Raw genomic sequence first — 14,848 nt, 5'->3', positions numbered from 1 at the left:
TATATCATAATACAGTACATTTATAATCAATAATGTTATTACACTTATATATTGCATATCTTACATAGATACACAATACGTATTTAAATATTTCGCTAAAATCACATATTATTATAGGAAAATATAAAAGGACGATGCTAATGAAAGCATGACAACACCAAGCCGTCTCGCTCTTGTCTACACTCGAGCTCGTGACTACGGAACGGCAAGCATTCGATTTTCAATCAAATACACACACCTCACTAGGACTTTGTGCGGAGTGGTTGTGTCCGCTTGACCTGGCTTAAGTTTACATACACTTTAAAATTCACTGCCACTGTTTGTGATAAAAGTTTGTCGGACAAAACGTGTTATTTCATCATGTGTGAAAAGAAATCAAGGAAGATAAAGAAAGGTAAATATTCCCTAAATTCAAATGAAACATTTTTGTTTTTTGTAATTATAATACAACATTCAGTAACTTTATGTCATTGATCTGCTGCACATAAAAATAAATAACATTTATTGTGTACAAGTGTTGTACATCATTTGCGCCGAATATAGTAGTATTTATGATGATAATAAGTGGGAAATTATCATATTTTTTAATTTGTATCAGTTTTACTTAACAAATGTTGAAATTTATAATATTGTTTCAATAACTGCCTACTTGGCATTCCAGTGTTTACAACACAATTTATCACTTCCCACGCTCTCAAATGATACAACTACATAACAATATTAATAAAATACATTCAATATTCAGTTTTAATATGTTAAATTACTGAAAGCGTGTTTACCAGCAATCGCGTAGCACAAATGTTTCGGCGATTTTATATGGTTCTTTAGCACCCATTGTGTATTCATTTGATGGTAGTGGCACCGACAACGACATGCGGATGACCCACTTTCATGTTTGGTCAAAACACACTCTTCATCGGCGAAATTAATGGTACACGAAAATGCAGTGATCACTTTCCTTTACCCTCCAGACATAGCCCATTTGAAGGAGTACATGTATTAATCGATCTCGTCAGTACAAATTCAGGTTTATTATTAAAAAAAAAATATATTAATTATTATAGTAAATTCTCGTGGCGTGTAGGTAGATACAACGTGATTCTCTTCATTAGTTCCTGCGTCTTATTGGCATAAATTACATTTTGGGCTGATTCAGACAGTGCCGTACGCGTAATCTCGTCGCGCATTTTGTTTACCGAATTATTGACATGAAGATGCTTATGGAGTCTTCCAATGCAATTGTTTGTTTTCAACATAATAGACTGTTTGTCAATAAACAGTGACGTCGCAGATGCCTTTGCTGGGTATACCAATACATTGGTACATGCATTTTTATTACGTCATAAAAAAGTAGCAGGTGGCAACAATTTCCCTTCCTTTTTTGTTAGTACTTCATTTGATTACCTCGGCTCAGGTTGACTCTTTCTAAACTAACTAGGTTCCTTCGCGTTTGGATACCACTTTCCACTTAAGATCAGGTGGAGTGGAGTCATTTGCCTGTCATGTATAAAAAAAAAAAAAAAAAAAACTGCATCTGAACTATTCGATCCGAACATCAGAATTCGAGGACAAAAGCTGGATTTTAGTTTTTGTACCTGAGTTTTTTTTTCGGACGGCAGCACATCAAGCTACACATGGACCGGACGATATTCGAACAAAAGTGTATGGCTTGATATTGTGTTGTTGAATGTACTGTATAAGGAATTTCGTATTGTAAGACCAGTGAGCGATTGTTTATTTGGTTCATTTCGTCTGATATGGTATGTCCTTCAGCAATAGAATACGTTCGGTGATCCAAATGGGAAACTTTGCCTTTGATAACTTTCTTCTAACTACTACTAAATGCTACAAATTCTATTTCACTCAACATTATTTTGATATTAGTAGAATTTCGCGCACATTAATTGTAGGAATATTAAATATTGCGATTGTAGTATATTTTTCACTTCCTTTGTCCTTGTATTGGACAGGCTTCTGTTATTGTTGACGGAACAATTGTTACAGCTCCATTAAGCGACCGGAAAATTGTTGAAGATATAAAATAAGTACACAGGAAAACATTTATTGAAATAGGTTACCTACTATCACACTTCCGACTCAACATAATATATTTAATTTAATGTGGGATAAAAGATTGTCTTCCTACTTTTTCATAATAAATTGTAAAAAAAACCGACCCTAAAACTTATTACGTCTATTTGCCAAATTTTATTGCAATCGGTTACCGGAAAGAGGGCGAAACCGAATTCATCCCTTAGTTTTCCACCATTAGAAGTGAAATATTTTCTTCAAATTTAAATGGGACCAATACTGAGGTGCCTTCTTTCCTACAAAAAGGAAAACTCGAAATCGGTTCACAAATTCCGTAGTAATCGCGTAACATATACACAAAAGAAAATACAGTCGAATTGAAAACGTCCTCCATTTTTTTGAAGCCGGTAAGAAAACTGAACCTTGATTCTCAGTTGTTGTTAGTCTATCCTAAAATATTTATAAAAAGATTTTAAAAGTGTGTATATATGTGCGTATGTTAATGTTATACTAAATCTATGGTTATACTTATATGTTATGTACAAAGGCTAAAAGTAGAGCAGGCTGCTATAGCGGTGAAAGGTCGTTCACCTGAAGTGTTGGTATCACGTTCGTCCCGCTTCTCCTGCGATAACAGCACATCGTTGGTAGTGCTAATATAATTATACGACTGTATAGTACAAACCATTTGTTTAATTAAAGTTTTGATGTTTTTGAAAAATTAACGCCGATTTATATATTACAAGAATAACAGCTAGGTGTTTACGCAACGTAACAATTTAGGTAAAAATTTATTAATAAAAATGTTGATATGTTTTGAATGTACAAATAAATGAGTGTGATAAAAAATATTATTACACACACAATAACATCATAAAGACGGGATCATGGGATCATATACCTATGTTTTATATAATTTTAATTCCATATCGGTAGACAGAGTAGAGCAAGTACGGGAGCTTAGACTACACATGGACAACAAAATGACTATTTTAAAATGAATTCTACATAAAGGGTGCATAGTAAGTAAGGCTTTCTATAGTTGAGGCTTTGTTTTGCGCACGTGTATACTGTTCAACGACCTTATGTCCGCAATGAGCTCAAATACGCTAGTTCCACTTGGTATCCAATTAAAATCATAAAGCCATATGGAACAACTGCATAGTAAGTGGGGCTATCCGAAAATGTAGGTTTTATTGTTGTTTGTTAGCTTCAGTTCGTATCCGACTAAAAATATTAAAAAGTATGCTTAATTATATAAAATTTTTAAAATTACTATAATTTTATAATTTTGACTCCTACAATGATAGTTGCCGCTGATGTAATTTGATAACACTTGACGATAGAAGTGTCTTAACTGATATGGTATTACTATGACATTATTAGAAATCGTCTTGATTCTCCGGAACTAATACGTCCTACCAATCAACTAACTGTGGATAAAACGCAAGTGTTCGCAAGGTTACCCCCAAAAATATCATGAAATAATTAATGAAATACATTTATTCATTTCGTTAAGACAGATCGATAAATAAGTTTTTATTGTTAATCTTTTAGTATTACTTGGGGTATCTATTTTAGATTCTCGCTTATCGTATGGTCCAAAAGATAAATTTCTAAATTATAAATGCCGGAGGTGGTATGTCGCGGCATCGGCAATGGCACTGTCGGCCGAGGTCAGGAACCTAAGTTATTATTATTATTAACGTGGCTTAATTCCTGGCCTGTACAGCCCTTCATCAATGACTATTTAATTTTTTAGTTATTACTAATAAGTGATCCCACTAATTACAACTCTGAGCCAAGATCAGCAGTATAAAATAACTGAAGTTTTCCCTGGTTTCGATTGTTTTAAGTTCCTTTAGTTGGTACTTGCATTTGCCTGGTGTTATGTTCCCATTAAAGGGCAAGCTAATATAGCGTAGAGTTTTACCCACTTCATTGCAGAATCTACAGTTCCTGCTCTCTCTTAATGTAAGATTAGATCTTTATTAAAACCACAAAGTCTCGTGAGAGTACTGTTCAAATTCGGATGCCAGTCCTGCTCAATCATAGAGCAAGGGTTTGTGTGCCCAGTACCAGTCTTTTGCTGTAGTGTTAGGCACTTTAGGCGTTAATCAAGGGGTTGAGTGTTAAAGATTGTTAGTCTGAACGGTGAGTTTTGCCTCGTTGAATGTGATCCCAATGAAGGGTTGGAGTTGACATCAGGCGTTGATAGCCGCTTGACTGTCTTAATTTATGTAGATGCATTAGTTAATGTAGGTTTAGAACAGTAGTATTTATTATACAGCTATTATGGCATACATCTCGGCCGATGGAAATCGGAAAGATGGAAGAGCGACGTGCTGTTTTCGTTCTGTAACAGCATCTGGGTCTCAGGGCAAATTCTACATTGAACACATCCTCTCTCTTATTTTCAACCGACTTCAAAAGAGGAGGAGGTTCTTAATTCGACTGTTTTTTTGTGCATACATTAGATACTACAGTTCCCCAATGAAGGCGAGTATTATCAGTGTTTTCTAGTTCTACGAGCACAGTCACAAATTAAAATGGCGTAGCTGCATTAGATAGCATGACTATTTACAAACAATCTATTTTTTGGTCCCAACTTTCATAGGTGCAGCGGGACTATAGCCTAAGGAGATTAGGCGAGTTAAGTGCCCCGTAGCAGGACGTTCATAAATTGACACCGATCCACGTATTAATGACTTTTCATGTCTCTTAGCTGCTACTGGTGGCGGTGGTCTAGCCGTCGGCGAGTCGCGAGACAACTGCGGCGTAGTGCACGTGGCCAACGCACGCGCTGCGCTGTTTTTGTTAGCGATTTTAGAACGCTCGCCTCCTTGTAACGTGATTAGCTACCATTGCAAATTTTTAAGCGACCGACAGCGATCTTAGTCTCCTTAACTATAAAAAGCACATTGAAGACGCTATTCGGCCACGCGTCCCACATAGTCGCCTACGCACGTTTAAGGGCTTACGGCAAGCGAACACTTCTAAAGCTGTTGTGGTCTAGGTCATATTGCAATTGTTAGATGTTACATTATTTTGAACTTTTATACGTTTAGGTTTCTAAAGTCGATCAAAAACTATAAACATATTGACTAGACTTTAGTCAATTGCCCGACCATGGTTAGCAAACGTGGATGTGCACTTGACTTTTGTCATACGGCGCACACAACGTGACTTCATTGCTTACACAAAACCAGCACGCGTCGACTACGTCGTTACGCGCATTACATAACGCTCGCATACATTATATCCTACGATTCCACGTGCCTTTATAATTGACGGCGTGAAATACAAGAACCTAGCCGCTATTTTCTATATTATATAATAGTTTTTCAAGTTTATGATAAATCTTTTTTTAAGTAACATATCTTTGAATGTCGTACTTTAAGCATTCACTATTGGTATATAAAGGCGCGTATTTTATCAACAGGATCGCACAGCACCCACCTGCGAGAGGCGCGCCGCATTCAGCGGCTCCAGCAGCTGATGTCGCCCCCCGTAGAGCGCCTGCCGTCCCCCTTGGTCGATAAGAACGCCCAGTGCCGACTCATCCTCGAACTCGCCTGGAAAACCATCACGCTTATGCAGAAAAACAGCATGATTCAACAGAGAATCGTTGCGCTGCAGAAGGAAACTTCAGAATTTGTAGCCGCAGTGATGAGTAACCCTGAAAACAAACGGCGATACGCCGAACATATGCGTCTGTACGGACAACATCCACAGTCACTTGTGTTGTTCCCTGTCAAGCAGAACAGCACACATATCTGAAGTTAGAGTTTACTCTAACATAGGTAGATTTAATTAAGCTTGAGCTAAGCTTCTATAAGTGAGTGATATTTAATTAGGAAACTTACTTAAATTTGATATGCAGTTTTAGTATCCAAGGGTATTAATTTTAGAGTATAGGGTTTTTTCAGTTTGTTATAATGTGTTAGTAATTTAAGTGTAGATATAAATCAATTTAGACAAACTTAAAACAGATTTACTGCTGTGTAAAGTTGTTATTTACTGTGACCGTCATAATTAGGTTTTAAGTTTTAACTTGGTGTAATTATAGCAAAGTTTAGGCAGAACGCGTTGTCCTGCCTGACGTTGATTCTCCCGTCCTCATTAGCTATAAGTAACGAAGCCGCAACACTTACCAAAGTATATATACTATGAGCCACTTGTACGCAGACACATGGAATCAACGGTACAATTTCAACGTACATTCAATTTATTTTAATTTTTACATCTCTTTTTATTATTATTTATAATTCAATAAATTCTACATCATGTACAATAGGACAACCAGGTTGTATCGAGGCTCGTAATAATTAGTACGTAAGTTTCCAACGCCTTACTGATTTATAATAATGGTTCTAACAAATTGTGAGCGAACATATTGCATAAATAAGTCGTTATTCATATTTATCAAGTAAAAGTATATTGTCTTGCATGTTGTTGCTTTTGTAAGTAACTATGTACCTAGGTTTAAATTGTATAATTTATTAGTAATTTTTCGAACTAAATACTCTATCCTAGTTAAGAAAACTTCCACTGCGACATTACTAAAGTCAAATATGTATATTCTATTATTTTATTTGATTTTGTTGATGCTAACAAAATTTTATTTTTCATTAGTAAATGTTACGAATTGGTGGTGAGATGCATTAGTTAACAATGGTTCAGCTAAACAATTTTATATTACAAACAATATTTTTTTTCCTTCTGATAATTTACTTAGCGTCAAATGTAGAGCGAACCCTTGTCCTTTGACTAATGCCTATAGAATATAAATAATGTATATAGAAGTCCACTGTATCTTTCTGAGGACAGTCATTACCATACCTGTTTTTCACACGTAGCATTATCATGGTTCCAGGAATGACATAGTAATACAAGTTAATAATTTTGTGTGTGGCATGGCCACAGCGACGTGCCTTATAAGGCTAAAAGCATAAGAAAAACAAAATGTAGTAATTTTCTTTCACATTTTTATTTAAATGTTAATTTACAACATTGAAATAAAAGCACGTATTTTTAGGTCTTTCCGATTCAGAAATTAGCTTTCCATTCTTTGAGTTGACCGGGCAAAACTAATTGCGAAACTTTATTGTCTGAACAGTTTGTGGTACTTGTAGTCTTTTGGCACGCAGCGGTGTTTCTTTGTACGATTTTACCCTTTTTCGGACACTTATGCCATAGTATTGGCGTTAGTCAAAGAATTCTTTAAATCTCATTACATTTGTGGGAATATTTTATTCTATGTTGCATTTAGTAGATTAGTTACTAATTAATGCACAGACCTATATACCATGCACTGTGTTCATTTTTTAATTTTATTTAAATACCTACTTTGTCGATATAGACATTGGGTAGACCTTTAGCGTTTAACGACGGACTGGTTTCGTGAGTAAAATAATAATACATACTCTATGTGACAGTACTAAATATAGTATTATTGTTTTTTTTACGATAACAAAAGATCGGTCACCAAATGTCATTAGACTGTAATCTGTCTAGAGATGTACGCGAATATATTGCAAGTTAATTAATTTTTAATATTACAACTCTCTGATTGACAGAATAGTTTAATTTTTATGAACTACAAACACGATAAACGCAAAAAATGTTGGGAGCAAAGAATATTGAGAGTTTTGATAAATTGTTGGTAATTCCAATATTGTTGTAAACAGGGAGCAAAAATCATAATTTTTAAAATTGATAAATATTACAATTAAGGATTCTTTATATTGATAGTTGCACAAGACTCCCATTAAAACTAAAATTACGCTTAATAAAATTGTTTGTTATTGCTAAAGTAATTTTAAGACGCGCTTTTCAAATTAAAGTACCAAGTCTCTAAACAATACCTAGTTTCATTTGCAACACAATTTTCCACGGGAATGTGATATTCCACTGCGCAATGTTGTCATTTAAGAAATTATAACTATTACCTCTGCATGCCATACCTTCTGTTTGCGAATTCTAGTTTGTGTTACGTTAACCTACTTAAAGTCTTAAAGTCTGTTTTTGTTATGGTTGTATATTCAATCCACGTATATGCAATAATAAAAAAGCGAATGACTAACTGGTCTTGCAGGAAATATGGGCAAAATGTGCGCCGTCAATGTGATATTTGTACGGAGAAACCAGATTTATTTTTGCTAATTTAACTTTTTTTCGATCTGAAATGCGGTTATACCTTTTTTGTAACGACACTATACTACATACATACATACCTATTTCGGAAAAGAGGCAACACATAAATTTGGATCACTCAAATGAAAAAAAAAAAGAAAATGAGTAGAAGTAAGTAATGAATAATAATATATCGAGTTCTTACGTTTTCGCGATTGTTACACATAGGAAATGAAACTATTTTTTCATATTTAAATCGCGTGTATTTGTAATTTCAAACAAACCAACGTTTTGGGCCCTTTAAAGATCCCAAGGTCACGGTTGACTGAGATGGTACAATCATCAACCAGTATCATTTCCTAATGAATAGTAACTTTTATTTATTCCTTTTTCAAATCATAAATATTTATGGACTGAATGACAGAAAGTAAAATGAAGCCATTTCAGGATTTTTATCGTAGCGCCATCTAGTGTGGATTATCTGTATTATGAATAAAGCGTCATCTATGGTCGGATGGATAGCAGTAATTTTTTGTTATAATTTTCGTTTGGAAATTAATATTACTTAGAAAATCTAACTTGAAAGTAAAGTAAAAGTATAAGGCGCAGAAATACTGCGTTGCTGTAATACATCACGTGTTACGTCAAGCGAGCCAGAAACACTGACTAGCAAAGAATGTATGTTTATCGTACAAAAAATATTTATAATCGTCATTTTTTGATAGACTGATTGGTTTGCTTGCCATTGTTTTTAAACGTAAATATAATTATGTCAATGTCAAAGACATGTGCTTGTCTCTTAGAGGATGGAAGCTTGTCTCGATAGACAAAGAAAGGGTTGTCTCCACAATGGTTGTCTAATGTCTTGTATTAGTGGTTCGTGTAGTGGTTTGTGGTGGTTGGTTGTGTTGTAACGCTACCACTGCTTGAGGTGAAATTAACTCTAAAAGGGTACCCACCGCCAAAATTAAAGAAGAATCAAATCACCATGCATATGAGTACCTATTACATCAAAGAGAATGTAATTACTACGTTAGACTGGTAATTCCTACTTGCGGCGTTAGTAAAGATCTGAAAACAAGATATTAGTAGTGTTCTGTGCTCTGCAACCGATTCCTATCAATTTTGAGATATTTCGTTACGTACAGTAAATTGTACAATCGTTTCTCCGCTTGAACTTTCTAGAATAAATCAGATTTTCTCTTCGTTACGATAAATTAAAGCAATGAAAGCCTTAATTCAAAGGGTTATTAATGCAAAAGTCACCGGTAAGTTAATTTTAAAAACTAAATTCAAACATTGAGATCACTTGATGAAACTTAGAAATAAGCATCATACTTAGATTTTTTATTACTTTCGTTTAATTTCCGTAATGCTAAATCCCTCAACCAAAGAGTTGTTCTTCTAAGAAATAACTTCAAATTATTATGGAAATTTTATTTCTTTCACAAGTGTAATCAATTGGAATAAATTATTCTTTCTCTTGTAGTAAATGACGAAGTGGTCAGCAGTATTGGCCAAGGAGTGTGTGTTTTTGTTGGAATATCAAATAATGATACTACAAAAGACATGGAACATATGTAAGTTAAAGTTTTCTGTAGTACTGTCAAACTGCAGAGACCCTTGAAGATCGCTTACCTTTTAGGTTGTACCCACTAAGGAGTAGTTTGCCAAGAAGTAACACTTACTTTAAGGTAATAGGTAAATATATAAAATCTGTATGTTCGAATAGGCTCACTGAATTCTCAAGAAGTGTGATGCCCCAAACCTACTCTGATACAGTGGACTAGACTATTTGTAAACATCCTCCATAGATGAGATTCTTGCATCACAGTAACATGTGTATTTCAAACACAGCTTCATACCATACATAATTTAATGAAAAGATGTAATGAACACATTGACTTACAAATAAATGGACGACGGGTCTAATACACAAACCACGAAAAAAATGTCTCAAGTCAACCTATTTAAACATAGTGACATGTCAACGAATATGAAAAAGCTAAAATGTTGAATTTAAATTGTAATGTCATCGCAGTACTGTCTAATTTTGCTTGCTTCGCTGTCAGTCGAACAAACTAAGACTAAAGCGTGAATGACGCTCTGTATACGATTTTAACGCCCTATAAGTTCGGACACTTTTTAGCGCTGACCCGACGTCCATATAATTGTAAGTCAATGAATGAACACAATTTCTTATTACAGAGCCCGCAAAATACTTAACATGAAATTATTCGATGATGAAAACAATAAGAGATGGAAGAAGAGTGTCGTTGACAAACAGTTAGAAATTCTTTGTGTCAGTCAGTTCACTTTGTACAACACTTGGAAGGTAAATCTGTTCATAGCCTGTTTCTGATGCGCTCGCATGCCTTTAGCAGTTAGATGGTGTAATTAGCATGTGTATATTTGATAGCCCCACTGAACAAATACGTATTGTCTGTATGTTTATTATGTATTATGCACGTTTATTTGATAGCGAAGTCATGTCAGTAATAGACATGCCTAGTTTTCTATTGTATATGGTCTACTCAAGCAAAAAATATATATGGTTGGTGGTTTGTAGAAAGGGCGTAAGTGCCATTTTGAAAAAAATTCAGGGAGTCTGTTTTAGGTTTTTGTAATTGTATTTTTGTCCTGTTTTAAATTCAATTTTAAAACAAACTTCATTTTAACCAAAATTGAGTTTAAAACAGGACGTAACTATTATAGTATATATTTTTTTTAATTGGCGCTCTTTCTACAAAACACCTATACTATATACTTGACACAATACTTACCACTTTAAACGTAAACATTGTGAAGAGGCATAATATAAAAATAAATATAAATAATCTTTCCACATAGTTCAAATAGAAAAATTTATGATTATGTGCTGCTATTAATGCTATAGCTATTTAATGGGTGACTTCTTTTGTATCAGTTTCTAAATAAATGCGAATGTTCTGTGCAGTGAAGGAAATTGTTATTGGCTAGCTTATGTAACATATCTGTCGATATTTTCTCAACAAAAAATGTCTCCATGAGTGCGATAAATAGCGAATGTGCTGTATCACGAATCTGTCGAGTCCTGATGTTGTCGTATACTGAATGATGGATATAATTATATTGCATTGGAAATATATCGTATTGTGTTCTTTGCATTTTCTTTGAATTCAAAGATTCCTCAGAGTGATTCTTACTATGTAGAAAGTTGTTGTTAACATTTCAGGGTAACAAACCAGATTTCCACAATGCTATGCCAGGTGACAAATCAAAAGAGTTTTATGAGAATTTCCTTCAATTGTTGAGGGAGCAATATCATACAGACAAAATAAAAGGTAGGTAAAGTATTACAGGCTGATTACATTGACCTTGTAACTTAAATGCCAGCCAGATCAGAATCCACAGTTAAATCTTGTTTACATTTTCGATACGCATTTTGAACTCGATACCCATTATTTCCAATGAATACAGCTAGTGTGGAATTGGATTTGAAAATTGTGAACGAATTTAAAGAAAGTTGCAAATGGACATAAGCGAAGATTTAATCTATTTAACGGCGCTCCCTCTATGGGTAGCATTCACCTGTAATGTAACAGTTTATATTTCAGGATTACATCAGTGAGTGAGGAGAATTGACCATTACAGTGTGCACCATGTAATGATACAATTTGTAATATTACAATCGAATTAATATTACCACGCCCAGAATCAAGATCTCTTTGTCTGACGTTGTAAAAAACAACTGATTAGTCTACAAGCGAATGCTTGCCAGTCAGTGAGCAGTAATGTAATGCTCAAAATCAAAACTTGGATTGTTTCATTACAGGTGAATGCTCTGGGTGAGGGAGCGCCGTAATACTTATTTGCAAACTTACCTATTACCATAGTATAATAAAACGTGTATGGTAACTCCATTCATACACAGCAACGCGACCAATATGTGTGCACGCCCGCCGCGCGCTATGTACCTATGCAACCCGATTACATCGCGAAATTGGCGATTGTGTGCGTCCGTACATGACACGCGACAGGCACATACCATACAAACCGCGCTATACTACGTTTGTACGGATTTACCATACTTGTCTTATTACACCTATAGCTATGCTATTATTCTGACTTTTCGGCTAGATTGCACAGCCTGTGGTCACTGGCTGGCTCAGTCACTTATTAAATCGATTTTATTGCGTCTATCTCCTTTTGCAACGTTAGTAAGTATTATGCAACGCGAAAGTTTAAAGGCGTATATAACTTGGGATCCTTTTAAGACGACGGTGAATTGTGAAGCACCGCTGACCACATCGTCATTGCCATCAACTGAGATTGCGGTTGATAAGAGTGCTTGTAATTATAATTAATAACCTGTACCTAATTCCCGCATATGACGAGTGATTTAGCGATTGTAGGAGATTTCCTAGAATTGTAGATTTACAATTCTGCAATCTAATAATAATTTACCACTTTATTTAGGTCTAGATCTTTTAGTGGTCCATTTTTTATGTTTGTTGATTGTCTTTATTTTTAAAAAGAAACAAACTAAAATGTTATTTACAAATGAACTTTTCTCTTCATTCGTAATATAAAAACACATTTGAAAAAAAAAACACTTTCAGTGCAAAGTAGCATAGATAGGTATGGTGCATAGCAGCAAGAGTAAATAAATAATCCCAGTACAGAGTACTAAAAAAACCGACCGTTTACTGGAAAGTGCGCGAAACCGCACTCATCCCCTAGTTTACCACCCTTAGAGGTAGAATATTTTCAATTTTTATTGAATTGATATTCAATTATTTTTGTGAAATTACTCCACTGGTTTGTTGTAATCATTAATACAAAGATCGAACACTCAGAAAAAATTCCTTCGATCCGGTCGGATTCGAACCGACGACGACGTCTTCTTGCATACCGTGGCAGACGCTATATCAACTAAGCCACGGAACGAACCAACGGACCCAACGAGTTTTTCTATGTGCTTGCGTCGTGTCTTTGTATTAGGTTTTTCAACGACTTTTTAGTCGTAGCGCCATCTATGAGAAATCTAACCAAAAACCGACGTTTCGGGCCCTTTACAGGTCCCATGGTCACGGTTGAATGAGGTGGTACAGTCTTCAACAGTTATGTCTAATATTTATGCAAACCACTCTGTTTTTTCACTATAGTTACAATAGCTATTAATTAAATACCTTATTTTTAAATTTTAGAAAGAGCACATTCCAATTTACGCTATATTAAGTTTTACAAATTATTTTATTGAATGAATTTTTATTAAGTTCAATTTAATATTAATTAATAATAGAAATTAGATGTCGTCGAGTTGCGGACACCAGCCCGTTGCACCAAGTACCAAGTTAATTACTTACATGCACTTATTCATACATATCCTAGTAGATATGTGGGATAGTTACAAGAACGTTTTTTCGAACGTTGTAGAAGTTCCATATAATCTATCTAAAGTTATTTAGAAAATCGCATCGCCATGGCTATTAAATTTGATGTCTACCATTTTGATTACAGATGGCGAATTTGGTGCGTACATGCAGGTGTCGATACAAAACGACGGTCCAGTTACATTTGAAATAGAATCTCCTTTAAACATAGCAACGAAAGAGCCAAAAACACGAAGTAGAGGTGACGCACAGAATTCTCAAAACGACACAAATAAACATTTGGAAGAAACAAAAGATTCTTAAATAGATAGTTTTTTTAATAGTGGTGTGTGTGTGTGTGTGAAATATTCTGTGCTAGTCGCCGTCTGCATCGGATGAAGAGTATGACGGAATATTTTTGATAGTAAAATCCTAACGCATCCGGTCAAGATCCAAACGTTCCTCAAATTTCCGCAGTCACGCTGCGATTCATTAAAACGAGAAATGCAAGAAACATTAGTTGTACAAAATAAAGTTACAATTTCTTTATACAAAAGAATTAAAATACATGCAGAGCACTTTACAAAATGAAATATAATAAAGATTTAGAAAGAGAAGAAAGAGAGAAGAAATTTTTACTTAAAGGAAACATTCCTTTAAAAAAAAAAAAAAATATAAAACTGCATTCATAGATTTTCAAAAATTTCTAGCAAGACGCAGGAATCGAACCCACTTTAATCTGAAAAAATGCACCCTGCACTTTTATTGCATCGATCGATAGGGTTAATTGTAAGAATAAATTTTCACAAAATTGGTTAATTAAATGAAAAACAAACTATGAAATCTTAACGTATTTTAATGAAACGAAAAAAATGGTAATCTAATTAATTAGTTGCTCGAAATGAGCTCCATTTTCTTGGATACACAAATTTAATCTTTTAACGAATTAATTTTGAGTAACTTTTAATAACGTGTTGTGATGTTGTGAATTTTACAAATCGTATTCTGAACCTCAGCCTTTAACTCGTTTACACTCGCATAGGATCTAAGGTAAATAAATAAAAATAGAAATAAAAATCAAGTAAGATTCTCTTTCAACGTTTGGTGCGGAATTATGAGAAATATGGTTATGTTAGTCCACGTGTACGAAGGTCATTTGAACACTGTCAAGTATCTTTAAATACTGGATCTCTTAAGAAATTAGTTAAATGTTTTATCCGAGGAAGAGCGAAATCGAATAATACTGCAGCAAGATGACGCTCCAGCCCATAACAGCAGAGTCACTACTGCCTACATTAGTTACCATTTTAATACCTGGATTGGTACAA

At 34.5% G+C, this 14,848-nt stretch overlaps 2 protein-coding genes across 2 annotated transcripts; both read left to right on the top strand.

Annotated features, from left to right (window-relative positions):
- Positions 1 to 237: 237 nt before the first annotated feature.
- Positions 238 to 7,646, top strand: LOC113225532. The gene is made up of 2 exons (XM_026457859.1): positions 238 to 394; positions 5,474 to 7,646. The coding sequence occupies exons 1-2, from the start codon at positions 361 to 363 to the stop codon at positions 5,809 to 5,811; spliced, it is 372 nt and encodes a 123-aa protein (XP_026313644.1). The 5' UTR covers positions 238 to 360; the 3' UTR covers positions 5,812 to 7,646.
- Positions 7,647 to 9,011: 1,365 nt separating this feature from the next.
- On the top strand, positions 9,012 to 14,124 carry LOC113227122 (D-aminoacyl-tRNA deacylase). Its single transcript, XM_026460003.1, has 5 exons — positions 9,012 to 9,434; positions 9,656 to 9,746; positions 10,375 to 10,501; positions 11,381 to 11,489; positions 13,669 to 14,124. Exons 1-5 carry the CDS (start codon positions 9,392 to 9,394, stop codon positions 13,842 to 13,844), a joined length of 546 nt encoding a protein of 181 aa, XP_026315788.1. The 5' UTR covers positions 9,012 to 9,391; the 3' UTR covers positions 13,845 to 14,124.
- Positions 14,125 to 14,848: the final 724 nt, after the last annotated feature.

The sequence above is a fragment of the Hyposmocoma kahamanoa genome, unplaced genomic scaffold (assembly GCF_003589595.1).
Source record: "Hyposmocoma kahamanoa isolate Upper Pololo Valley unplaced genomic scaffold, ASM358959v1 100021, whole genome shotgun sequence".
In the NCBI taxonomy this organism is placed as follows: Eukaryota; Metazoa; Arthropoda; class Insecta; order Lepidoptera; family Cosmopterigidae; genus Hyposmocoma; species Hyposmocoma kahamanoa.
This window is presented reverse-complemented; position numbering and strand designations above follow the sequence as displayed.

Coding starts and splice junctions, on each gene's coding strand:
- LOC113225532 (XM_026457859.1), top strand. CDS start 361: ATGTGTGAAAAGAAATCAAGGAAGATAAAGAAAG. Junction 395..5,473: donor ATCAAGGAAGATAAAGAAAG/GTAAATATTCCC, acceptor TTTTATCAACAG/GATCGCACAGCACCCACCTG.
- LOC113227122 (XM_026460003.1), top strand. CDS start 9,392: ATGAAAGCCTTAATTCAAAGGGTTATTAATGCAAAAGTCACCG. Junction 9,747..10,374: donor ACAAAAGACATGGAACATAT/GTAAGTTAAAGT, acceptor TTCTTATTACAG/AGCCCGCAAAATACTTAACA. Junction 11,490..13,668: donor TCATACAGACAAAATAAAAG/GTAGGTAAAGTA, acceptor TTTTGATTACAG/ATGGCGAATTTGGTGCGTAC.